The 27,360-nt window shown below is 42.3% G+C and overlaps 1 protein-coding gene across 2 annotated transcripts; it reads right to left on the bottom strand.

Annotated features, from left to right (window-relative positions):
* Positions 1-3,794: 3,794 nt before the first annotated feature.
* slc36a1 (solute carrier family 36 member 1) lies at positions 3,795-26,639 on the bottom strand. Of its 2 annotated transcripts, none has more exons than XM_031876995.1 (12): positions 26,475-26,639; positions 24,338-24,462; positions 22,768-22,882; positions 22,605-22,695; positions 21,966-22,054; positions 20,253-20,342; positions 19,681-19,765; positions 18,187-18,414; positions 16,241-16,339; positions 15,978-16,144; positions 14,429-14,598; positions 3,795-6,458 (listed from the first exon to the last, which is right to left on the bottom strand). In XM_031876995.1, exons 2-12 carry the CDS (start codon positions 24,372-24,374, stop codon positions 6,178-6,180), a joined length of 1,452 nt encoding a protein of 483 aa, XP_031732855.1. In that variant the 5' UTR covers positions 24,375-24,462; positions 26,475-26,639; the 3' UTR covers positions 3,795-6,177. The 2 variants fall into 2 exon arrangements, with proteins under 2 accessions (XP_031732855.1, XP_031732856.1); XM_031876996.1 differs by having other exon boundaries at positions 22,768-22,822.
* Positions 26,640-27,360: the final 721 nt, after the last annotated feature.

Below are 27,360 nucleotides of genomic sequence, written 5' to 3'. Positions count from 1 at the left end.
GAGAGAGAGAGAGAGAGAGAGAGAGAGAGAGAGAGAGAGAGAAAGAGCCTGTATTCAGCAAAAAACAGCAGAAATTCAGAACATAAATGAAGTTAAGGTGTGCATTCAATTAATTAACAGTCTTTATTTGCTACCGGTTGAGACAAACGGCAGCATTTTGGCTATTTACACCCGGCCAAGTAGAATATGCTGCTTTATTTAGCTTTACAAGATAGTTAACGAGCTAGAAAGCCATTTCTGGCAGAACATTTAGTCCACTTCTTCTATTCAGTCTGTGGTTGTAAATGGATGAAAGAGCAGCAGATTAGATCTGAGATCAGAGGAGGAGAGGAGTCGATGTCAGGATGGACGGACGAGTTCTTCGGCACTGAATGAAATGTATTTATTCATCTTTATGTTAAATAGTACGAATCACCCAAAGCTGCACTTTGCAAAGAAGCTCAAACATGCATTAAAGAACGTGCTCCCTGCACGTTGCCTCTCAGGTGACACTCTGCTCACTATGTAAGCAGCTGTGAGCATGAATTTCAATGCAGTCAAAGCCAATCAAGAGCAGAGGAGCCGAGCGGTGACCTGCTGGAGGCAGAGAGCACCGTTCAGGTCCGGTAGGGTCAGATCATTAACGGAGACGTCAAAGGGCCTCACATGACAGCTGACCTCACCGCCGGCCTTCTACACGTGTAGAGAGGGCTGGTGGATCAGTGACCGATCCTCCTTATTTGAGGAGGAATTAAAGATGTCACTTAAAGCTTCTGAAGAGAGGGCAACTAAAAAAGGAAACCTTCAGGATATTGGACCTCGATCAAGAACATCGGTGCATTTCTCTTGAGGTCAAACCTAAACCAAAAGATGTGAGAAGAGGTCAGGATGTGAAGGCGCTCACCTGGTCGAGGAAGCTCAGCTCCACTTGCTGAAAGGTGAAATCCAAGAGAACCAACCTATACTGACTCCACCTCCAGCTCACCTGCAGCCCCTGGTGTGTGTGTGTGTGTGTGTGTGTGTGTGTGTCTGCGCGTGTGAGATTGCAGGAGTGGAGACAGGTGTGTGAGAGTCAGGCAACCAGCTGTCATTTATTTATTCCTCATTAACTTATTCAGTGAAAGTTTTAAATATTTTAAATTAATTAAAAACCATTTTAGAGTTGAGAGAGTTAAGTGGACTGTTTTCCTGCCTGATTAACCTGAATAAATAAAGATTATAATAGAAAACATCATGAAATAAACATGAATCAGACCTCAGTCACATGAAAACAACATCTCTTCCCGTCACTCTCCTCATCGCTCCGTTAGCTCCGATGATCCTCAAACGGTTTAATCGTCTTAAAGTGTTCCATGTGACCAGAGTAACCAGCTGCCCAAAGATTTATGTTGAGTGCTTGATGAGTCATCAAACATTTGAAACCATTTCACAGAGGAAGAAAATACTTTTTAATGTGGATTTGATGTGAAAACTATACATATATTTAGCATAAAACAAGAGATAAACGATTAAAACAGGGAAAAGGTTTTTAGCTGTGATTTTAACATCAAAATATGTTAATTATCAGAGAGTTATGTGTGTTTATATACGTATCTACATGTGTGTGCTGCATCCATCCAGCACTGAAATCATCAGCGTGTGATTTGTGGTTCTGCTCACAGGAAGCCATACCGGGCTTCTTCTAAAGGAGCGATCAGCCTCTTAAACAGAAAACATACACATCATTCTCCGCTCAGCTCGGCTCTTTCAGACTTTCCACTGATGTGAAATAAGAATCCTTTCAGCGGAGGGAAGCTCTCCTTCTGTCTCTGCTCTTAGTGGAAGCTGCTGCTGCTCTCCAGACTTCAACATGTTTCAGCTCAACAGTGTCAAGGTACCAGAAGGAGCAACGCCCAGTTGTTCATACGGCGCTTCACTAAGAGCTGGAGGGGAAACGTGATCGTGTTCACGCAGGTCTGTGTGGAGGTCTGAGATTTTATATAAATATACATATATTTCTATATAAATGATAATAAAAAAAAGAGAAAACCCAGATTGAAGTTGGTTGAAAAGGTTTCATGAAATAGTTTTTGACTACATTTGAATGTTTCACCTACAGCTGAAGGTCAATTATAGGACGTATCTCCCAGCAGGAGAGGACTTTACCTTCTAATACTAAAGCTGCCACTGCCGGCTTCACCATATTACGACCATTACCATAGTATATAGTATATATCTAAGCTTTGCAGCTGGATACATGATGAAAATGTGACTGTCATGGCACATAAACAGACAAACTGGGTCTGTGTTTTCTTTTTTCCGGCCTAAAACTGAAGGTGAGCTGGGAACTACTCGTCATCTGTGAAGAAGAAGAAACGTGAAGTCGTGACAGTAAATAAACCTCAGATGGTATCTATTCACCCTGTGGGACATTTTCACCAAAGTAAATGTTAAATGCAGGCGTGCATATAATCTAATATAATCTAATATAATCTAAAATGCATAGTAGCTGTACGTCAGAGAGTCCTCTGCTTCCCACTTGGGTTTATGAAACTCCATCTGAGCGTGTGAGCTTTAAGGAGGAAAATTAACCCCAACGGACCTTCTTCTTCTCTCCTTCCCAAAGCAACCAGCCTCCCTCTGCTTTGTATCAATTAGGCAGCAGACAGGATTACTCACACTTCTTGTGCCAACCGAGCAGATGTGAAAGCAGCTCAGCCTCAGAGCTCCAAGGTCTCTTATTTGGCTTGAATCTAAATTCTGCAGACTTAAAGGCTCACAAACCGACATCACATAGTTTCCCCCTGCTATGGTTAGCTTATGTTATTGTTGACGGCAATACACATACACATGAATGTCTTAATATTTACACAAATAATGGAAAAATCTCAACCAGAAAAGTCAGAATGGTGGTGAAATAAATAACAAGTCTGTTAAAGCGTAAGAATAATTGGAAAAACTGAAGTCGGCAACAAGTTGTAGAAACCATTTAACTCACGACGGCCTTCCTCCAGTCTATTAACCCCGGAGATATTCGGCCACAGCCACAAGAGCGTCTTCATGCATTTATCCGTCTGCATTAGGACGGGTAACAAATAACTTATTTTACTTTTTTTTTTTTTTTTTTAAATCAATCAGACGTTTAATTTAGTTTCTCTGCCCTGTCTGTCCTCTTTCCGTGTGAAGCTATGAGGAGATTCAAGAAGTCACTGAAGAAAGGAGCAAGTGATTTCTTTCTTACAGTCGTCAAACATAACACCTCAAAATGTTTCTTTAAAGGTGCTAAAGCTGTTTGTATTTGTAGTTGACGTGAGAATGTTGTCATGTGACGCAACTTCCATATCAATATAAGTTATGAAACTTATATTTTAACCCAAATTATGATCATTTATTTAACTCTAAATCGTCTTGTTGACCTGTCAATCACCGTGTAGCCCCGCCCTAAAGCATCCCCTGCTTTATGGTCTGTTTGACTCTAAATGGACCATAATGTACTAAATGAACATCATGCTGTATTGAAGAAGACTTGAAACTGGAGATTGAGACCATAAACTCATGTTTACAATGTTTACTGAGGTAATAAATCAAGAGAGAAGTAGAGTCATTTTCTCATAGACTTCTATACAACCAGAGGAGTCGCCCCCTGGTGGACACTAGAGAGAATGCAGCTTAAAGACACTTCTGCATCATCATATGATAGTCATAATCATAATCTGACATAAAAACACTGCTGTTGTCCACACGGGGCACCAAAATCAACACACGACAGTAGCTTTAAGAAAACAAAAAGTTTTTAGCAGCAACCAAAGAAAAAAAGACAGGAAAGCACACTAGGATATTTTTGAATGTTATTTATTCATGAAGGAATTAAAAGAGATAACCCTTAAAATGTCAATTTAGCACTCTTTCATTTCTTAATTGATCAAATCTCAAACATCTGTAGAGTGCAGCTTTTTAAACCGTTGGCCTCGGAGAACTCGAGTTCGGCATTTGCTCGAAAAAAAATGAATAATGAATTAATCAAGTTTTCCTCTGTAAATGAAGACGAGCAAAGTGAAATTAGTCTTCTTTGGGTAGCTGCACATCTTCATCATCATCCTCATAAAGTGTCCAGTGGAGAAAATCTCAAACTATTTTCTATATATACACACAGACACACATACATATATAAGGAAATAGGAGAAAAATGGGTAAATAAAATGAGATTTAACATCGCGTGTGTGTGGACATCTACAACAAATGGATATATTCACAAAAGCGATTTCCGCTGTGATTTAAATCAGCAGCGTCACACACGAGGCTCACAGCTGAGCTTAGAAACAAGCCGTCAGTATGCGGCCACACAAACACTGAAGACGCACAACAGTGCAGAAGCTTTACGACCAACCGATAGCACGGGTTGACTCGTGTCTGACGCAGGTTTGATTTATGAGTTAATACCTATGGCTTGTAATTAAAACGCATGATTTATATTAAATACATATTATATTACAAGCAGAGCCTCTCTGGAATTAAACCAACAGAACATGTTCAGGGTTTAGCCGTGTGTCTTAAGAATGCATAATGTTGAAAAAATAAAACTATAAAAAAAATAAAAGTACCCGAACCTGTAATGTTTGTTGTATACATCAAAACATAGAAAAAATGAGTTGGATCAAAAAAAGAAGTTTTACAGACAAGAAAAAAAAAAAAAAAAAGTGTTCCACAGAAGAGCTCCTACAGAAAAACAGTACAACTACGTTTCTGATATATTTATTAGTTTTGTTGAGAAAAGGTGATTTTTGTTCTGGGGTTGAGCATCAGTGAGATTTATTAATCTGGGTTTTTAATAAAATCCTGGTTTCGTGTTTGTGCAAAAATGGCAACCGAAATATGTCGACGGTAAAAAACAAAAAGGAAAATAAAAAGCTTTTAAAAATCTAATATACAGTAAAATATAAATATTAATCTCGTCATGAACAAGTTCGATGTCGTCTATTTTCCCTTTGAGTTTTTCTTGAGCCAGATGTTCCAGCGTTTTGTGATTTTTGGGGTTTTGTGAGGACGACGACGACAACAGAAACACTGCACTGATCCTCGCTTTGTGAAGTAATCGTGTTGCTTTTATGTACATCAAGAATCATTTTCTCCAGTATCTCATGAGTACAACATCCTACTTCTTCCTTTAATAAGTGTGATTTACTTCCACACTTTAGTTATATTGTAAACACTCTGCATGGACACGTGTCAGGATGACAGCCCTGGGAGGAAAGTGAGGAAAAAGAATCTGGTGATTCGTTTACCAAGTCTGATCTAAATCATTTTATCTCCTGTGTTTACTGCTAAAGAAGAGGTGACAACAAAATAAATCATATATCAATATAATGTTCGGTGATTGTTTTCTTTAAGTTTATTTATAACTGTTGTAATACTCATTTCGGCCACAAGAGGCTGAAGTTCACCACCAGCAGCGTGTTCTAGGACTGAGAGCATTCATGTTTTCTCTAACGGCAGATTAGGAAGGACAGACACAACACTAACGTTACGTACCTTGTGTTTAAAGTGCATGGAGAAATGAGAACAATAATAAGGAACACAGATTTAAAAACAGAAAATTAATCACCAGAACGTTTGGTTTTCCTCATTTGGCTCTCTGGGGCTTCCATACTTCCAATTCCTAATTGAAGCCGTGTCCAATAAAAAGAAAAAACATTTTGATACTCAACCCTTTCATTGTTCTACGTTTGGTTAAGTTACCGTTACTTGATTTAAAGTCTGTGTGTCGTCAAAGAAGTGCTGAATAAGGCATAAATCAAAGTGCGACAAAACTAATCCGATTTTCCTCTAAAGGAGGAGTGTGATGGTCTAAAAGCTCTAATTGAGAAGCAGTTTGGGAAACCAGTCCACTTAATATCAGCATGTGTGCCAATTTGCTCAAAACATCACTATATTTAGCTTTTAAATGAAAACTAAACTCTAAAACCGCTCCTAAAAATCTCTTGAAGCTACCTGAAGGAATGATCTGTCTCATGAGATTACGCTAAATATCCTGGACCTGATGGAGAGTGACGTAACCGGCAGTTGGCGTGTCATGATTAAGACGGGACACAGTAGTGAAGTAGTGAAACATGATGACACACCACGAGTCCTCACAGGTTTATACTGCTCAAACATTAAATAAAAATGGTTTCTAAATGGCCTGGGTGTGTTTATTCCACCACTAACAGTCACTTCCTGTCATCACTGGACCCTGAAGGAGGAGGTGAGCATCTCTACGTGTTTCAGAGCGTTGCGGGCGATGATCTGCTCGATGGCGATGTACGTCCCAGCGAGGAAGCCGATGAGCCCGATCAGGCTGATCATGACATTCTTGACGGCCACTGGCGGAGACAGCGTGCCCTCCGTGTGGAAAGTCAGAAGCTGAAGGATGGGCGGGAAGATCAGCGCCAGGAAGCTGCTGCTGACCGAGCCGACCAGCGAGATGACGAGGTCCAGCTCCGGGATCAGGACGGCGAGGGCGCCTGGAGGAGGACGAGCAGAGAGACGTTTGTGAAAGGACTGGCTGTATGAGTTTCTAAACTTAAAGTTGTATGAAGAACCTTCAATGATAAACGTGAATATTCAAACTTTCTTCCCAAGTGTTCACCATACACACCTCGATCAAATCAAAATGAAACATTCAAAACAAGCAACAATTCAATCAGATCAAACCATAAACAATATTTGCCTGTTTGCTGCAGCAGAATGCGAGATTAGCCGAGGACAGACACAGAGGTGCACACTCACTCACTCACACTGTCAGACACACACAACCGAAAACATGACCTCCCATCATCTCATATCCGTTAAAATAAACGTGTTTTATGTTATATATTATTTCTTGTCCTCACTACAGTTGTCCTATAAATTAACTCATTTGACTCTAATAATATAATATTTTGCATTAGTCCTCAATAACAACGAGCAACGAGCATCGAGCATCTTCTCTGATGTACAGAAGATTATGTGCAACAAAAAATAAAAAAAGAGAAGAGAAGGGAGAAGACGACAGATTGAGACGGAGAGGACAGAGGACGCTGTGAGACAACAAAGGTGTGATTGAGCAGATTGTTTTTTTTTTTTTCACGCATCAGTGGTCTCGGTCACCGGGGAGCTGAGTCATCTTCATCCATTGCTGCAGAGACGGGAACAAACGGTGACGGGGCTCGGATGAAAATGAAAATGACGCCCGCGCTGCAATGTCCCGACCGAGGTGTCGGTGACCTGGATGGACACACACCACACACTCCATCTCGTCTGTTAGCATCTCCTCCGGAGCGAGAGGTGAGGACACGTCGGGATGTTCTCGCTGATGAAAAGACTCATAATCAATCGCTCGCTGCTGCATGTTCACAGTCTGTCAAATTAGCCTCTGGGGGGCGACGGCAAGGTCGAGCTTTCATGTGACGAGTTTACACGGGGGGGAGAGAGAGAAAGAGAGAGCGAACCGGTCACTTCCCCATCTCCTGGTGATGGCTGCTCTTCAAACTGCATGTGAAACTTTTTGATGTGAAGCCAACAAACTCGGCCGGCTCTGATTTGGTCGTACAGAAACATAAGAGACGATACCAACTCTGGGGCTGAGACCCCTTCAGAGGACAACAAAGACGTCGGAGAAAGACGATGCAATGATGTTGCTACAGGCATGGTGACCTCGTCAACAATGCACCTTTAATTTCTGGCCATCGCATCTGCAGATTCTTTGTGAAGACGAGGGACCCAGCTAGGCCACAGCTTTATTACTACATCGTAGTAAAAGCAAAGAAGAACGATGAGTCTACAACTCCTACATATAAATATGTTCAAACAGCATCTTAATGGCTGTTTTTCAATGTGAATCTGCTCTTCATTTAGAAACAGTCACTCAAAACAACAGTAACAGATCTTAGGTGGTTGGGGTACTAGGACGGTGGCTGGATGTTAAACGGTGCAGAAAGGTGTTGAAATAACTACAAGAACTTGTTCCCCGGAGGTTGTCTGACTGTTTATCTGCAAACTCTGAGCCTTGAACTTCACACCCACCAGCATCAACAGAGAAACTGGGCAGGCCAGCTCAAATGAGCAGCCGCAAGACGAAAATAAAAAGGACAGACTCAGAGGGAAGGAGGGATGGTGGGGGTCCGGCTGAATTTATACGGTCAGCAGGCAGTTTCTTGATTGAGCCCACCGACTTTTAAATTCCACTGAGGGAGGAAAGATGGAGTCAATTACCTCCAGAGCCACGAGCGATAGTCAGCGGGAGGGGACGCTCCGTCTGGGGTTGGATCAAAGATTGGTAGAGAGGGTCTTAGCTCTCTTTTCTCCACAGTCGATCAGGACGAACTAGACGCCGTCCCACCATCTCATTTCTTCACCTCACGACCAGAAATCACCAAGCGGGAGCCGACTTTCATCTGGCACGACCGGGTCTGGCTGACCTGCAGCTCAGCGGACTGTAGCTCATTAAAAGATGGAGGTGAGGCTGCTTTCACTGGCAACCGACAGGAAGTGAACAGTCGAGGTCTGCGGATGCTAATGTTAATTATCCAGGAGTGGATCTACTCAGCATGGAGGCAGCAGCTACGTTACGCTCCGCTGACACTCCACAGATCATCAATAAAAATAAAAAGAAGTTTCAGACGACATGCCTCAACTGATACCAACACGATGAGAGTTGTTCTGAGGAGTCTATAAATCTATAAACCATCATGTTCCAAAGAAGACAAAAGTTAGAAAACTCTTAAACATGCTGTTATGCAATTTTCTATTTCAGCAGCAGCGTCCATCATTTAACTAACCAGCAGTGACCCCGAAAGGATCATTAAACTGGCATCAAACACACCTCGTCTGTCCGAATACGTAACCCCCGGCTCACCTCCCGCTCTCACACCGCTCCATCACCCCGACGAGTCAGCAACAAGAAGTCTTCTACAAACCAACAGACTCTCTGGATGAATCACGTCACACTGCTGCTCTACGCACCGGTGGACGTCAGAGAGGAATTTAACTATTAGAGCTGATTTAATGGTGACATCAGCGTGATTTACACAGCAGGTCCTACCTGTTCTAGTGCTAATAGACAACCTTAAGCTGATCATTTCAGTCTCAACATTCTCTCGTCATAGCTTGACAAACGTGAGAATTTGCTTATTTCCTCACTTAAACTTGTAAATCTTTGGGTTTTAACGAGACATCTGAAGACATCACTATAGGTTTATGAAGTTGCGATCGACAGGCTACCGTAATACGGCGTTGACACGTTGACAACTGTTTGACCGATTGGTGTGAACTGTGAAGTGAAGTGTAATTTTACGTACCTTCATTTTCAGATCCATCCTTTGTATTAACAGCGAGCCAGCATATCATCATGACTCCAGCACCAAATAGAAATCACGTTCACTTGATTAAATAAACATTTGTGGGCCTGAGGAGCAAATATCTAGCGGGAGCTCGTAGAAAAGTACAAACATGTCCTTCCTTTGAAATTACAAATTAGAGTAATTAGATAAAGTTAGAGGGGGGGGGGGGGATGTTCCTTCTAGATCCTCTACCAATGACTAGAACTTCTAAAGGAAACTAAATAGATTATTTCAGGCCTTGGGACACTTTGCAAGAGTCGTCCTTTGGTCAAGTGGAAACGGGATGTACACTCATCACAGGAACCAATTCAATTAATCGTATCTCATGGTTGTTTGAAATTACAACAAATACAAGGTAGCGGGAGCCGTCATTACATCCTTTCCCTACGAGCGGTCTGAGTTTGAATGAATTTAATCAGGAGGTGACAGTCTGCTGGAGGGAATGCAATCAATTCGGACTGTGATGATTATTTATTTAATTTTTATTTAACCTTTATTGAACCAGCAAAGCCTCAGTGAGGTTACAAAGAAGGGGCAGACACCACAAAGTGGTGGTTTGATGTTTGTTTGTGATAAACAAAAGTTCAGATCTGAAAGAAGCAGCAGTAAAAGTAACACTGACCTACTGAATCTCTGTGGCTCAGAGCTCCAACATGTTAACGTAGAGAAAACTATTTCTGCCTTTGCCATTATAGGTTTCACCTTCATCAGCCACTGAGGAACATCTTAGAGAAATGATCGACAGAAAACAACTCAAGGTGCTTTGAAATACTTCAGATTTCAAAGCAGAAGCACATTTTTTGCAGGCAATCATTTGTGTCTTTGAGGTCTCAAGTTTCAGGCTTTTATGCCCTTTAAGATCAAACATTTGTAAATAGCAAAACAAAATTAATAATACTCTTTTTGGTAATTTCTTTTGTGTGACAAAAATATACTTAAATTTGCCATAGTGTCAATTACGGTTTAATGATCTTCGAAACCATCTTTTCAGAGACACGTAAGGGTTTTTCAGTACAATTCAAAATCACAAAAACCTTGTTGTATAAATCATCTTCGTGCCTCGAGTGTGTTTAGAGATTTCCGGTTGCCTTTGCATTCAATATCAACAACTGATGGTTGTGCCAAGAAAGTGCAAACATCGTCAAAAAGGCCCTCAAAGCAGAAAGACCTAAACTGATTTTAACATTAAGCTTAAAGCACTTCTCGGAATACTACAATGAAAATAATGAGAAAAAGACCCCAGCACTGTGGGGTAAAGAAGCTCCCAGAGGACTCTTAACTTTATCTCCTCACCAAACAAGGCTGAGGATGAAACAGCAACAGGATCAGAGAGAGACTGCAGTCCTTTCCTGGCGTGACACCACACTGACCCGTGGATATTTAAAGAGGCCTCGGGGTGATGCTCCGGGCATTGGAGGGGGTCTCCGTGCAAGAGAAGCTTTAATGACAACAGAACTTTTTCGACCTGTACGTCCTGCGCTGGGAACATTACTTTTTGTCCTATTCTATGTCAAAAGACACACTTAGAACACAAGTTGTGGTTGTCAGAGATTAACGAGGATGAAGACAATTGTTTAAGAGTCACCGAGGGTGGTGATGTTTTCTCTAAATAGTTTGATCGGTGGTCTCTGTAAAAGGCCGATCAGATGACGAAAAACAGGTTAGAAGATTCTTCTATGTGGCTTAATGGCTTCACTAGAGTCCTGAGTTGTGTCTCTCAAACATAGACTGTATATAAGAAGTGGACGTAGTCATCGTGACATCCCCCCCATGGCTTTGAGGACTGCCGTTATGAAGCCTAGAGTTCGGCCATTTCGCCGTCGCCATCTTGGAATACGACCGATGAACGGAAGTGACCATATTTGGAATGGGAGAAAGTATCTGCAGCTTGGTTTCAAAGGAACCAGAGGAGTGGCGGCTGACATCCATAATTACATACGAGTGTAACGTAAGTTTATTGCAATAAATTTTAAACGGAAGGGAAAATATAATTTTGTAGTCCAACAGGGGGCTTCAACTGCTTCTCTCTCTCCATTCATATGATTTATTGTTTATATTTTTGCATTTCTCAAGTTACCTACAATACGTTCATCACATCTAATGTTTGATTCACTGCTGCTAACAGACACAAGGTAATTCAGATGAGCTGAACGGCGCAGAGAGCGGAGGCCAAACTACACAAGTCAATTAGCTCAAATAGAAGTAAAAGGTGAACATATGTTTTCTGAAAGGGTAAAAACATGGCGGCACTAGAGCAACATGCAGCATGCATTCCCAGTGGCACGTCACCTTTGTGCCACAGTGCTGCTGGAGGAAGAACAGAAATAAAAGAAGAAGAAGAAGAAGGAGACGAGGAGGAGGCTCACACAACGTCCTCTCTTGTTCCCATCAACGGCTCTAACAACACACACTGGCTGCTCAGCTCAAGCTTGTGAAAAAGTGACTCAGACAAAAGAAGCAAACACAGGCAGGAAAAATAAAAGCTTCATGGCTTCTCAGCAAGTATGGATGTATGCGTGAATACAAGTTGTGTATTTAAAGCTCCTTTAAAAAGGAGTTATTGTGGAAAGCAAGAATTGGAATCGAATCGCACACGTATCGGCTTTAACAACGCTGGCTCATCTGGATAAGGGAGTCACAGCTGGTGACCAAAACAGTGAACCATCTATTAGCTGAAGAGCCAGACATTTTCCTCACAAGCGTGTTGTGTTGGTCTGCACCCTAGTGGCCAAAATAACGGATTAATGCAGCTTTAAAAGACGGGACAGAGGCCAAGTGTTCGCTATCGATCACAACCGGATGACGTAGCTCAACAAGGCTTGTTCCTTTGAGGTGGTTTTGGAAGTCCTCCATCTTCTTCTGTTGGTTAACAATCACTTAATGCAGATTTACCAGTTTGACATTAAGAACGCCCACTTGAGATTTATTACCGGATGAAACGCCAATCCAAGTCCTCTGCCTTGGAGGCAATCCTTTTTCAAACCGCGTGACATAATGGTATCAAGGCTCATACAGCGGCAAGAAAACAGGCAAAGCCACACGGCATCCCTACAGCCATCACTCAGAGGCCTTTTGATCCAGAACAGCAGCAGCAGCAAGCTCCTTCAACCCTCAGCCTCTCGCTGCTAAATTAGAATAGAGAGAGAGAGCTCACTTCAAAAGAAATCTCACTGCAATGAAATGTCCTGAACTTAAAAGCAGAGCACAAGTCACAGCTCAGCAGAGAGAAAGAGCGAGGAGAGAAGGAGAGAGAAGGAGAGAGAAGGAGAGACCGAGAGAGAGAGTTTACTCAGGGCGTTCTTCTCTTTTAGCTCTTATCTGACTGCAAATCAAGAGAAACTTAATACATTTTTTCACCATCAGTCACTCAGAAGGCAGATTTACCACCGAGATGATTTGTTGGCTTAATCTCACATTAAGCTAAGACATTTGAAAATGTCAACGATGCATGGAGTAAACAAGCATGTCAATGAGACAAAATGATTCCTCATGCTGAAGATGTTGCCTCTCTTTAGAGGAGGTAACAACTTTTCAAGATGAGACATCCTTCAGGCTTCTAAACACTCACGTCGCTCACGTCATTAGTGTCTGAGTTGAAGTGTCTGTGATATGCTGTTAAGACATTAAAATATCTCTTTGCAACATTTAGAAGAAGCTTAAAGAGAATGATGCACCGGCTCTGTGTAACGTTCAGGGGTCACCTGTCAATCACCGTGTAGCCCCGTCCTAAAGCATCCCCTGCTTTATGGTCTGTGTGACTCTAAATGGACCATAATGTACTAAATGAACATCATGCTGTATTGAAGAAGACTTGAAACTAGAGATTGAGACCATAAACTCATGTTTACAATGTTTACTGAGGTAATAAATCAAGAGAGAAGTAGAGTAATTTTCTCATAGACTTCTATACAACCAGAGGAGTCGCCCCCTGGTGGACACTAGAGAGAATGCAGCTTTAACACATGAAGCATCGGCTTCACTCAGGAGAACTGGAGGTTGCCGCCTGGTTGCAACGCAGACCGACAGAAACAAAGTCACAATATTTAAATAAATACGGTAGCAGTATTGTAAAGAGGACAAAGCTTCTCCCTCCGGACGGTAAAGAACAAACATCTGCTGTTGATTCAAAGACGATCTACTCCACACACACAGAGACGATGCTCTGCTTCGGTCTCATCTTGTATTCGATTCAAAACCAAAAAAGCAATATCGAAGATGTTTATGTTTATTACTTGTTCCTGCACCATCTCCACACACACACACACACACACACACACACACACACACACACACACACACACACGCTCTCAATTAAACCACGAGCTGCTTTGCATATGACCTGCGGACATGATATGGCACATGCATGCATGCATTACCTTTTATCATCTCATAAACATGCATGTGCAGAAACCTGTACCGCGTAGAGTTTGCATAATGTTCTACAGGCTCCAATCACAGCTAATGAATGTAATTAAGATCCCGAAGCTAACAAGCGATGCCTGCTGTTCCATAACTCAATGAAGTCTGATGGGACTGCTTGACATGTTTTATTATATAACATGAAGCACTGGATTAACCCAACTGTACACACACAGACCTGCTATTAGAAAGCATCAGTGACGTCTCTCTAAATGAGTCCAATAAAAGGTATAAGATATGCATCTCTGCCTCTGCAGAGCATCTTATTCTCTGCTCCATTTCCTACTCCGCATACACACAATGCTGTTCAACGAAGCATACTTAATAATACAAAGGTCTTAAGTAGTCCCTGGTGCTGAGAAACCAGCATCCCTATCAGACTCGACTGTAGATCGTCACATTTATCTGCTTTATGATGAAACCTTCACATCTCTCATCGTTTAACGGAGGCTTTGCAGACACACAACACCTACAGAAGAAGTAGTGGTAATAATAGAGGTTACATACTGCACTATACCAACACGACTACTACTGACGCATATGCATTTAAAGAAAGAAGATACATGTGTGTATGTTGGAATTTACGCATGATTTCTATCTCCTACCGGACATCAAAATGGCAAAAGAATCCACAGTACCAGTGCGCTGCACTGTGGACGGACGCCTGCAGAGATTTAGTCTGGTTGTTAACTCACATGTGAAGATGACCAACACGGTGCGGAGCAGCAGGTTGACGGGCGTCTGCCACCTCTCAGACACGCGGGCCAACACCGGAGGAATGAGGATCTCTGCAGGAACGTAGAACTGAAGGGCAAAGGTGATGAAAATACCAAAACAGTAGAGCAGCTTCACCGCCTGGTACGTCCTGGAGAGAGAGGAAAGAAAGAGAGAGAGAGGAGACTTAACCGCTGTGCATTACTCAGTTCCTATAATATGTGAATAAACATGAAAAATGTCTCCGAAAAAACCCTCAAGTTCTGATCCCACGGCCAAAATCATGCATTCTATTACATCAGGCTTTTATTCTAGATGAATTTAATCTCCACCAGATTAAAACCATTGTCTCAGGTTTGACCTGTGGGGGTAAACTCATTTACTGGTTTGCACCAGAAGCATTGCTGCTGTATAACTGAGGAATACATTATTTGATGCAATGCATCATTATGCATGCTGTTGCCAATCATTGACATATCACACACTGTTTAAAAATAGGTTTTTAGTATACAGAAGATGATTAGACTTTTGTGTTTTCACTCTGTATATAATATGTAAACAAACTGACATTTAAATGGTTACAAAAGAGGACAACTTTTAAAAGAAGACATATCTATTAAACGTGGCTTTTATACCCAAGGTGAATTTTAGTTATCTTAACATTTTATTGTTTCTTCTTTTGTATATTAAAATATCATTTGATGGCAGTATGTTGATCCTCTAAGGACATCAGAGCACAAGAGTTAAACATGTGAAATGTTGCACCTAAAAACAACATTGAATCATATTTAAATGTGTTTGTTACACTGAAATGCTGCTGATCAAAAACCTTTCATGAAATATAAAACAAATCAACACAAATTTTCATGTCCAACATCGAAAAAACCCATTAGAGACATTCATCGGTCGTCCCTGTAAACAGTAAACAGTCAATTAAAATAAAGTGCTGGTAATTTCAACCTTATTGAAAAGCCAATCTACTCCACTGATCAGTGGCATCGGTCCAGTTACGGGAGGCATTTTAAAAAAAGACGTGCGTCTCCTGTCGTAATGAGGAGACGAGGAGAAGATGAGCGCCGTTAGTCATCATCTACGAGCCCGAAGACCCACACCACAGACAGACGTCAGCTCAGTGCGTTCTCTCTGAGGACGTGAGGATTATTCTCCTAACCTGCTCTATATGGAACGTCTGTAGGTTCATGATTAGCTCTGTGTGTGCACGGACGACTCCACCAACTAACGGGGTAATGATCCAAAGGGGTTGAATCGGCATCGTACAATTGCACTATGATTTAGTCTCACTATTGAAAAGAGCTGGTCTCCATGGACTGTGGTAGATCTGCTGAACACCTGGGACCTGTTTGCTGGAGGTGACGGGGTTCTTTTCCATTTACAAAAGGACCAAAGACAGTTTGCTGAGATGCAAAATGCAAATGAGGCATTATCTAACGGTAACTTTTGGTACATTTAGTGAAACAAACTCTCTTAAATGTATATCTATTTGTAATCCAGGGAGTGTTGATGTCTCACCAGCAGTTTGGCAGGTTGAGAGTGATGCTCCCTCCTATGTGCTCTCCAAAGCACATGTACCCGATGGTGCCCAGGCTGATGTAGAGGAAGGTGACGATGCCCATCCCCAGATACAGGACCGGGAGGAACCTCTGAGGCCTCTGCATCTTGTTCTCTAGAGGAAGAACCTGCAGAGCCACATGTAAACAAGCTTTAACCGTTTACATGTTAACGTGTTTGACCCGTGTGCTTTATCACTTAGTTAACATCAGTCCGTCACGTACCACTCCGATCCCTTCGAAGGCAAAGATGGCCGTCCCAAAGAAGAGAGGGTAGTCTACAGCTCTGCCCACTTTGGGCAGGTCGATGGGGTACTTGATGTTCTGCAGGGAGAGAAGAACATTAACTCTACATTCTGCAAAAACTGCATCATCACATTTGAGTCCAAGGGTTTGTTGAGTGCTCCGGCTGCTCTTCCACATCTGAACCCATCACATCTACAGTCAAGAGGTCCATTTGTAATCAGATCCGAGTATCAACACACCACTCGATTGTTGGTCAACGCATGCAAATGCCTGCTTGTAATAGAGCAATTAAATGTGATTACGGTCTTTGATAAGTTATAAAAAGAGAACTGGCATCACTGTGAAATGAAACAAGAGTGGGAGAATAAGAGCAAAATGAAAGCCGTTAAACGTCATCTGTAGCTGCCGACAGAGTTTGTCATTACAGGGAAACCTTCACTTCAGTTTGGAAGAAAGTTTTTTTTTAATTACTCTTAAAATGAAGGTCACCGTGATGAGGCTCAACACCCTAAACCACGACGTAGTCATTCAGAAATGTTTGGTGAAGGACAGGCTCGTATGGAACCGATCTAAATGCCGACGGAGTCATTTTTCTTTAGCGTTATATTGATTAATATTAATATAAAGTGTTACCCTCGTCTGCCGACACTTTAATATCTTTATACAACCCCAGCAACAAAAGCAACCAGATGTTCTGACGCTTACAGAGTTCATGGTCTCTTGCTCTGATGACTCATCAGCCACATAAACACCTTCAGGGCCACATATCTCTCTTAGTGCTCAATCTTTGAAAGATTTCTGATGCAAGAAATTGCTTTTTTTTTTTCAGGACAAGGCTGTTTCTCAGCGAAGACGACTGCTTTACATCTGTACAGGTGCAGAAGGTGCGTGATGAAATACTCTAAACAGGTCATCTGGAGACTCCGTCGCCACCGGTTGTCCTGTAATCCACAAGAACCCGATCAGCAGGGTGGAAACATTACAAACTCTCAGAGAGAGAAAAGCGGGATGCTGGTCGTACCGAACATCTCACATTGGATTACTGCTTCATCTGCATTACAGAAACATATCGCAATATTCACATATTTTAGTCCTGTACACAGTGAGTCTCTCACTTTAATAACTCATTGTTTGAAGAAACAGATCTAGAGAAATATTGTAATTAAGTCAGTCATGCTCACATCTTTGTCTTCCTCATCTTTTAGATTCATAGACATGTACATCTGTTTAAGTTTAAAAGTATTTCAGCTCAGGAATTCAGATTTGTTCCCAGTTTTTAACTATTTTAACACAGATCAGGAAAAGTATCAGAAGCAGAAAATAATCATCTCTTCTCTGTTAGTTATGGAGGAAAGTGAGAAATAATAATAATAATCTGCTGATTTATTTCTAAGTCTGATCTAAAGTGTTTTCTCTCCTGTGTTCAAGACTTTAGATCAGGTTTTAACAGAATCATCTTTAAAGTCCCGTAATCTTTCTCACCTGTAAAAAAGGAACAAAAGAAAAAGCTGCTCTGAAGTTATAAACATAATAAAAATCTGACTTCAGAAAATTAATCACCAGATGTTTGTTTTTCTCACTTGCCTCTCAGGGCTTCCGTAGTTTGTGGATATATGAAAAACAAAATAAATAAAAAGATGTACTTAACGTAAAACCTCAAGTAACACAGAGGCACACGCTGGAGCTAAAATATGCAAAACCTGGTTAAAAATATGAAACAGGTGAAATCTGTCAACTATAATCTGTCAATTATAGAGTCCTCAGACTGCTGGAGCGCATGTAGAGTGCACATGTTTGTTTACAGCTGTTTACTGTGTGCATGTAAACGTAGTCAGAGTGAGAACATGCCGAGCGGAGAAGCAGTGAATCCTGTCTGAGGTACTGAAGGTTAAAGCAGAGAGAGAGAGATAAACGTGGTGTTTCACCGTGAGCGAGTAGAAGTAGATGAGCACCAGGCTGGCCGTCATCATCAGGTTGGCAATCAGAGAGAAGGGGGCCAGGCACCGGAGGTCGGGGGTGAACACCAGCAGGACGATGAAGGGCAGGAAGCAGAGCATGTAGAGGCGGGAGTCGAAGCTCGGCACCAGGACCTGGGTCTGGTTGGTGTAGTTCATTTGGCAGTTGAAGGTGGTGGCGTTGGCGGCTTCGACCACCTGGTGAAGGAACGAATGGAGGAGGTGAGCATGGAGGAACGAGTCCGTTTATGAATGAGACAAGGACGTCTGCTGGAGACTGGTGCCTGAAGATATCTTCATGAGGGACACCTCACTTTGCTATGGAAGCCATGTCCACCCGTATGATGATGATAAATAGGATTATGGGAACTTTCTCAAGATTATAAGTCAGTATTCCAAAATACTGAAACACTGTCTTAGTATAATGACTTAATATCTCAAAATACTGAGAAACTTTCCCAAAATAATGACGTACTCATCTCTAAACAATGAGTTGGTGTCTTAAAATGAAGAGAAGCTTTCATAAGTCAGCATTTTCAGAAGGTTTCTAACTATTTTGAGGCACAAAGTCAATATTTTGAGATAAAAATTCATTATTTAAAAAAGGTTTCTCAGTATATTAACACAATATATCATCTTATTGTTTCTTTTACTGGCAGGAAATGGTTTTCCATACTGTGGCGAGTACAGGTAGGTAGGTAGGTAACTCCCAAAAGAAGTTTGATGGTTTCAATGAAGTTACTCTGTTACGTTCATGTAACAGAGGAAGAAATGAGACCAACACAGTAGACAGACATCACCACCTAGTGGTGAGAAACTGTACCGCACAAATAAAGTCTAACCAGGACCAGTCGCTCGACATCTTAACTTTATTATCTGAAGAGTTTTCTACTCACAGAAACACTACAGATTTTGCATAAATGCGTCTCATATTTAAGAAAGCAAAGATAAAGAGAGGTTTAAAATATCCATATCACATATATTCTCATGCAAGTTCCTGCAAATCCTCTAAAGCTGTTTGTGTTATCAGTGTTATCGACGATGTAGTTCTATTGTATTCTATTGAAGCTGCAGCATGTGACTCCTCTCCTGTGTGTTTGTATCTCGTGTGAGTCAACACTGGAACCTTCTCACTGTTCTGTGAGTACATGCACGAGCAGTACTCTTACATAACTGTGGGAACTGCCATGTAACCTAAGAATAACCTTCACGGGAGCACCTCAAACTGAGCCTATGACATAAATCCATAAGCAGAGAACACAGGAACGTTGTTCACACCGTTAGATCTGTGCTCAACCTCTTCATTATGTTTAGAGCGGTGTAGGTCAGAGGTCAGAAGACACAGTGGCCTGTGTTTTGCGTCATACAGCGCCACTTCTAAACAATCCAAATGATCTCTTTAAAATCGATTGAGTGTGTGTGTGTGTGTGTGTGTGTGTGTGTGTGTGTGTGTGTGTTCAGCACCTGCTTGATATTGTCACTGAGGAACACAAAGTAGACGCAGCAGAAGCCGAGCTGGGTGATGATTAGAAACAAGTTCACCGTGTGTCTGAGAGAGAAGAGGTGGGACGAAAGGGAAGAACGCTGACACGGTAAATATTGAGCCTGAACTAAATACTTCTACTGTCTTAATCGACCCAACAAGTAGTACCAAGTTACAGAAATGTGTACAGAAAATACATCTATTGTACTTCTATCTGTTCTGGAGAGGAATCCTTCAGTAGTTGCTCTCCTGAGGATCTAAGGACATCAGATGTACAGATTGTGAAGCCCTCTGAGGCAAATGTGTGATATTGGCTTTTACAAATGAAAGTTAAATTTAAAAAAAATAAGAAGTAGTCATGGTAGAGCCTCTGTAACAGTATTTATACTCTCATGAGACTGAGCTGATGCATTACGCCTTAAAAGCTAGATAATTGACTAAAACATGGACGTTACTGAATACAGTTTCATAAAATGAGTTTAAAAAACACACAACACGACATAAAAGAAACTCTGCTGTTGTTTCTAAAGGGAACTTTTAACGTTCGTCTTACTTTCCCCACTGAGAGTGTCTCCTGAGCCACGGCACGTTCTCCATCCCGTACTGCATCGCCTCGCCGTAACTCAGAGACAGACGGTCCAACCTGGACGGGGAAACCAAACTAAATAATCACATCTTTAAACTGACACTGTATTCGTGTGGTTGGATTACATGTTCCCTTTGGGGGACGAGACACAGACTGAACGAACCTCTGAACACAGATCTCATACGTTAATATTTAGATATCATGGAGCTCGTTCTCTCTCTGCACCAGTGAGCTTTACAGTCACCGTGTTCCTACAACGCATAATGGTGCTACATGCACGCATTGGAGCTTTGCAGGAACACAGTTTCAGACATTGACACACCAAGAGGCTGACGAGTAAAACCACTACAACCCTAAACCTGCAGATAAACACGACATTATGAAACCATATACTGCTAAATGAACAGAAGAAACAGTAACTGCTAATAAAGACTAGAGGTGGACTACATATTTAAAGGTTCAGTAAATGCATCCTGTTGCTCCTGCGTGTTTATGACGGAGCGAGAGGAAGTGTTGACGCTCACTGCAGTAAAGAGCAGCGTCTCGTCTCAGATGGATATCTTGACTTCTGTAGAAGCTTCGTGGTGGAAGCTCTTCATTCACACCCTCCATCTGCTTAATCCTCTTTGGCTCAGCTGGTGTGTACATCCTGTATGAACAGGGCAAAGGGCGGGAGACACGGCATAGACGGGCGGGTCGACTGTTAACGCACGCACATACACGGCTGGTGATCTGATAAAGTGTGTTGAGTCACCTCACACACCAGCAGCTGTCACTCAGATAATGGATCATATACTTTGAGGTTTATTGCCTAATTGGTTAATTTTTACATAATCTGATGGGTTTAAGAAAACATGTACTGGTGGAGCTGCTCTGGTGTGTGTGTGTGTGTGTGTGTATGTATAACCTGTATGCTGCTGTTTACACAGCAGGATAAGCGTGGAGAGAGAGAAACGCCAAAACAAAGTGTAATCTGTCACTGTTTGCACAGCCAAGCTAACAAGTGAAAACAAAACACAGAGCAGAAGCTGCACGGCGTGAAGATAATACGAGAGAAAGGAGTCACAGTGGCCCCGCTGTGAGGGGACGGAGGTAGAGACCAGAAGTTATCTTTGGAAACAAACAGCTGATCTACAGTGAGAGACAAGATGGTGTGAACCACCAGGGAGAGGGACTTTGATTAGGAGCCGCCTCTCTCTGTCCAGGAAGTAGTCGAGATCACCACCGGAGCAAGGGAAGGTGACGAGGAAAGGAGTGAACTCAATGCCTAATGCTGCATTCACATGCAAATCAGGCAGACGATATCATGGGAGTGAACACGAGCAGGACGGGCATCTTAATGACGGTTTTAACTCGTAAAGTTGTTTATTTCACTATAGAATATTAAGACAAAGCTGCATTTTACAGCTTCATCCATTACTGGAATAACTACACAAAATAACTATTTAATATATTTCATTCCAGCAACAAAGCACCATATTATCAGGAGGGTTTCGTTGTTTGTTTTTCCTGCGCTGTCCAGAAGCTGTTGTCTGTACACCGTCGACCATCGGCCTGATTCCATGTGAGCGAACATCCACATTTAGTTCCTCTCTACCTGCTGGAAGTCCGTAAACACGACAGAAATCCAGTGAAAATGAGGATTTCACGCGTTGAGACTCGCGAGGTGTCGTTACTCACTTTGCACTGAGGTGGTGGGAACATTTCACCAGCAGCGTCATACAGTGGACCGCTATGACTCCCATACACAGCAGGCTGATGGGGCCGAGCTGCAGAGAGACAGAGGAGCGAGATCAACACCGAAGATTAAAGTCACGACGTCATAATGAAACCAGGAGGACGATGAACAAAGTCCAGCATGATCACAGGTACACGTATATAGAACATACTCCATGTGGGGCATAAGGTGTGTGTGGGGCATAAGGTGTGTGTGATGCATCTGGAGGGAAGTAGGGAACAAGGAGAGAGCGAAAGAAGTGAAGTTTACATGCATCAGTCAAAGCTACTCTGAGTTCTAAAATATGAAGTTAAGATGCATGTTGTAGAATATATATTACTACTTCTGTTTCTAACCTGGCCACTACCTCTTCCGTATCTCTCTGTGTGTCACATGACGGTTCTGGTTTTGTCTGAGGAGATAGCGGCTCATAGAAGGGATAACCTATCTCTAACTGTGGCCGCAGTATTTCCCTCGCGGTGCAACATGCAAATGTTTTCCCGCCGCAACCCTGGCTCTTTAACGCTGCTGTGAACATCAGAAACCGTCTCCAGACCCGTCATGTGACCTGGTGTGATGATGTAATAACGCTGCGTACTCACCACCAGGCCTGCGTTCTTGACGGCCAGAGGAAGGCCCAGCAGCCCCGTACCGATGTTCCCCTTCAACAGGTGGATGAGAGTCTGACAGAAACTGGAGAACAGGTCGTATCTGCATTAGAGCCGGGCCAACAAGTCGTTACATATCAGACCTCATCATACTTACGAGGTGCCCTCCCGTCCTCCTATCCTCTCGTAGGAGCGATGGGGTCTGGAAGGTCCTGGAGGAGAAGGACAAAGAGCATCCATTTCCGATGGAATTGGGTCGGAAAACAAAGAACCTGCCGCGAAGGAGAGAATGCAAAAAGAGAGAAGAAGTGAGGCCCTTCAGTCGCGTGGCACCAACAGGATGTGGGACGAGTTTCTCTCACAACCAGCTTGATAAAAACACTCCACATGAGATAAACACATCCTCTCTGTTCCAGAGCGCTTTCACACCAAAGCGTAGGACTGAGACTTTAGAAGTTCATAAATCAATATTTCTTCTATTTTTATTGGCGTAAACTTCATCGACAAAAACTATATCTGTTCACAGACTTTTCCCCCCAAAACGTAAACAAGGTAATCGATAAAGAATGAACCGACAGCAAAATCTGTAACAGCATTAGAATCAATAGAATCTATTCCCATCACTAATGTGGGTGCACAGTTTAAGGTTACGGTCAACATACTAAATGCCCCTGATGTTCACTCAATGAGTGTAAGAGTGTTACTGCAGAGCAGCACTGAGAACAAATGTAAACATCAAAGATGGCGAATTATTGATTTCTGGAACAACTACTCCCAACGTGCACAGAGAAGGAAAACCAGACTGAAGAAGTCAAAAACTCCAGACGACACTTGAAGTGTTAAGAACAACATTTTTGAGATGAATATTTGACTAAAACACAACAATAAAAAGATGAACATGCGACTGAAACATTCTTCTGTCAATAGATCAGAACTACGGCTCAATCTGAATCTCCTCATGCTCTCCAGTAATGGGAAACTTAGGGATTTGTTAAATAATCTCTTTTAGTCTCACACTGATCTTATTCCTGCAGAACAAAGTCTGCTGTAAAGCAGCCGACTGTAATGAACACAGAGAACTCTTTGCTTTGGCAGAGTAAGAAGAGTCGCCGTGCTGCTACCTGCCTGTTAGTAGACAGACACACACACACACACACACACACACACACACACACACACACACACCCACCCCACCGGCTTCAGTGAGGTTTACTTTAGCATCTCGTGACTCTCACCGTCCTTCTACATGCCGAGAGGAACTGATGAAGCATGTTCTAGTGACGGGAGGTCTACTCGTAGTGTGAGAAGTGAAACTGAAGGCCGTCTTTAGAAGCCACAGCGCTCAAAGGAGCTCGTCTTTAATGCACTTCAGAGAAACTATTTACTCAAATCTGAGTGAATCACAACAGAAATTAGACACAAATCATTTCATTTATAGTCAGTCGCTCTAAGGAGAAGTGGACTGGGAGTAAATGTGTCACAGATAGTGCACCTTTATCACATCATGCTGAATATTCAACTTCCTGCTTCCTCCTAACCAACAACACACCAGCTGAGCCAAAAGAAAATGGAAGCAGCTTTGCCGAGTCAGCGTCTACCTGCCAGCTGGGATTACAAATAAGCCCACAGCATCCATGTAGCTCCTCTCTATATCACATGACACCTTAACATCAGAGTACAGCCCTGCTGATCCAAGGAGAGGCTCATAACGCTTGATATTAATCTACCTTCACCCCGGTTGTCCACGTTGCTGGAGGCCATCATGTCGGGTGGTTTGGTGGACGGCCGGGCGTCGTCTCTCCCAGCCTCACAGATCCTAATGCCGGGAGATCAGGGACTCCAGCATCGACACCTGCACGAGGCAGAACCAGAGAGACACAGCGCTCGTTAAATAACATGCTGCACTTTTACAAGTGAGGCTGTAAGCAATGATGGTTTCATGATTGATTCTGTTCTCCGTCAGCTTAACATCTCTCTGAGCGACGTGTTGGACAGTCTGTTAATCACAACACTTGACCTCGGAGCACTGAGCCACCGCGTTACATAAGAGCAGCGCAACGGAGCGACAGCTCAACCAGGTGAGAACATCGTCACGACCTGTGGACCGCTGAGAACATCGCCACGACCTGCGGTCCGCTGCTGCTAATCACACAAGGATTTGTACCGAGAAGGCGTCACTTCATTGTTCATTGCAGCGAGAACAGAAGAGTTCAGACTGTAGACATAATTTCTAGGCACCCAAATTTGCAATTGTCATACCTGCACGTCTAGTGAGACCGCTCGTCAGAGCATTTCTGTTTAATGTCAAATTAGTTCAGAACTTATGAAACTGGATCGTATTTTAAAGAGAACTTATAACACGGACACTTTAAAGGACGTTGTAGAATGTCTCCCTTAACGCGACACAGTGGAACTACACAGACAGTTTAAAAGACAAAGCCTCTCGTGTGTGAACATGAACTCCTGCAGCTCCTCTGTGGTTCAGTGAGTCTGTGACTTCCTCAGTAACCACAACGTTACTGAGAGCACTTCATGAGCTACACTGCAGGTTTCACAATGTGAGGACTAAACTGAAGCACCGCTGAGATGACAATATGACGGGGAGAGATTTATGGCATTAAGATGTTAAGATGTGGAGCATTTTTAAAGTTGCACAGGCTTTACAGCTCACTGCTACGTTAAATATTCTCACTAATCTTCATTCTTTGGAGACCTCAGATGAAAGTTTCTAAAGAGAGGAAATGAAAATGAAAGATTCACTTAATCTGGGAATCTTTTCGAAGCTTTTACGAGAAGGCCGGCTCGTGATCTACTGATGAAAATACAATTTCTAATAATTTTTGTATGTGATGAATGCTCATCAGGGCTGCGGATAAACAATTATTTTCATTATCGATTAATCTGGGAATCATTTATGCGATGATGTCAGAAACCGGTAGATTACAACCGATCAATACCTGAAAGAGTCGTAGATTCATTTGTTCTGTGGATTGACTCGTTGAGCAACTTCTGTCGATGCAGAGAACTCTGTGCTTGTAGCTTTCGGTCTAAAAGGACCTTAATGAGAGCATGCATGGTTCAGCTGGAATGACAGGTGTAAACAAACAAACACTTCATGTCCCCATCACTTTATAGTTAACAGGAGGCGGAGCCTCTACCTCCAAGGTGTGCAGCATACAGTGATTGGGACGTTTGTTTCTAAACCTGCCAGTCCAGCTCAACCATGTATACCCTGAAGGTCCTTTAGAGCCAAAATGTTCTCTGCATAGATTGAAGTGTGCAGATATCTATTCTACTAGTGTGAGCTTGTTTGATGCTTCCTGCACCTTATTTAATATAAGATTGTTTTATTAAAATGCCTCACTAATGTGCCCCAATGAACAAAGTTTAGATAGTTTGCTCTCTAGTGTTCTGTAATGAAAACAAGACATAAAGTCATTTCATAAAACATAATAAAAAGGTACAAACAGTGACGTTTACATTCAAAGGTCTTAACGTCAATAATAAATGTGTTTATTGTTTACTGATAATAAACTAACAGGGTGCGGTCAAACTAAAAAACCGTCTTCATATGTTCCTTAACGTCCATTCATCACACACACACACACACACGTAAATAATAATAGCAATGAAGGTGTGGGCTGACAATAGGAATTACGAGCGTTAAATTAGATACGTCAACAACAACACTACTCGTGAGCGTTATTAGCATGGAAACATAGCGGTGTGTTTAGCATCTTCACCATATCACAGCTAACCTAGGTTAGCCACCGTTAGCTCTTCGTTGTTCGTAAAGGTGCCATATTTGTAACCGTAAACAAGCCGAACCCATAAAGCTCGTAACGAACAACAACAACAACCTACCTCGTGCTAACGGTAAACCTCCTGCTAACGTCGCCGTTGGACCTCTTAATGTCCGCTGGTACTCATGGTGGTCGTGGTCGGGAACTAATTGAATGCTATAAACCGGACAGTCAGCTGGGCTCTTTCTGTCTGTCCGCCGAGAGCTTGGTCACGTGACCACGACCGAGAGGACATAGTAGCGTCACGTTTAACAACTTTAAAGCAGCGTCACTTTTTGGGTATCTTACAACTATATTTCTATAAAAAGCAGTATGTGTGTGTGTAAATTACTCTTAATATGTTCTGTTAGGACATTTTTATTTGCTAGTTCACCTAAGATGATCACTTCCTGTCAGCATTTATTTTGTAAGTGCCTTTTTAAAAACGTTTTGGATCTTTTATTTTGAAGTTCTTTTGGCGTAACCGGAAGCTGATGCAAACTCGTCAGAGAGCAGTAACTTGATTTAGCATAAAAAAGATAATTGACGGTGTGTATTAAAATAAGTGTTTGTAAGAAATCCGTTTGCATTGAGGGTTAAGCTCCTTGTTGGAAAGGGAACAATATATTGTGTGTTTGGTAAAGCTTACACATTTATTACAGGTCTAATTCTGGAGAAAAAACGGCGTCACTGCTGACAGGGCTTTTATCTTGAAAAACTGTAATGTAATGTATTTGGAAGCGCTTGATTTGTGCGCCAGGTGTTATGGTCCAACAAGGGACCGTGTTAACTGGCGACTTTCAGCCGAATGCGTCTGTTGTAGTTACGGCAGCTGTTGAAAGCAGGAAGACAACACGTAGCTGTCCTCGTGAGTGCCGCATTGTTTAGTTTTGCATTACAATGTCAAACCTTCTCATTTACAGTCTTTGGTCAAAACAGACCGGATTCCACGTTGGAGAGTCTTGAGG

This window comes from Anarrhichthys ocellatus, unplaced genomic scaffold (assembly GCF_004355925.1).
Source record: "Anarrhichthys ocellatus isolate YVR2014 unplaced genomic scaffold, GSC_Weel_1.0 scaffold122, whole genome shotgun sequence".
In the NCBI taxonomy this organism is placed as follows: Eukaryota; Metazoa; Chordata; class Actinopteri; order Perciformes; family Anarhichadidae; genus Anarrhichthys; species Anarrhichthys ocellatus.
The sequence above is the reverse complement of the archived record's forward strand: the minus strand, read 5'-3'. Positions and strand labels throughout refer to the sequence as shown.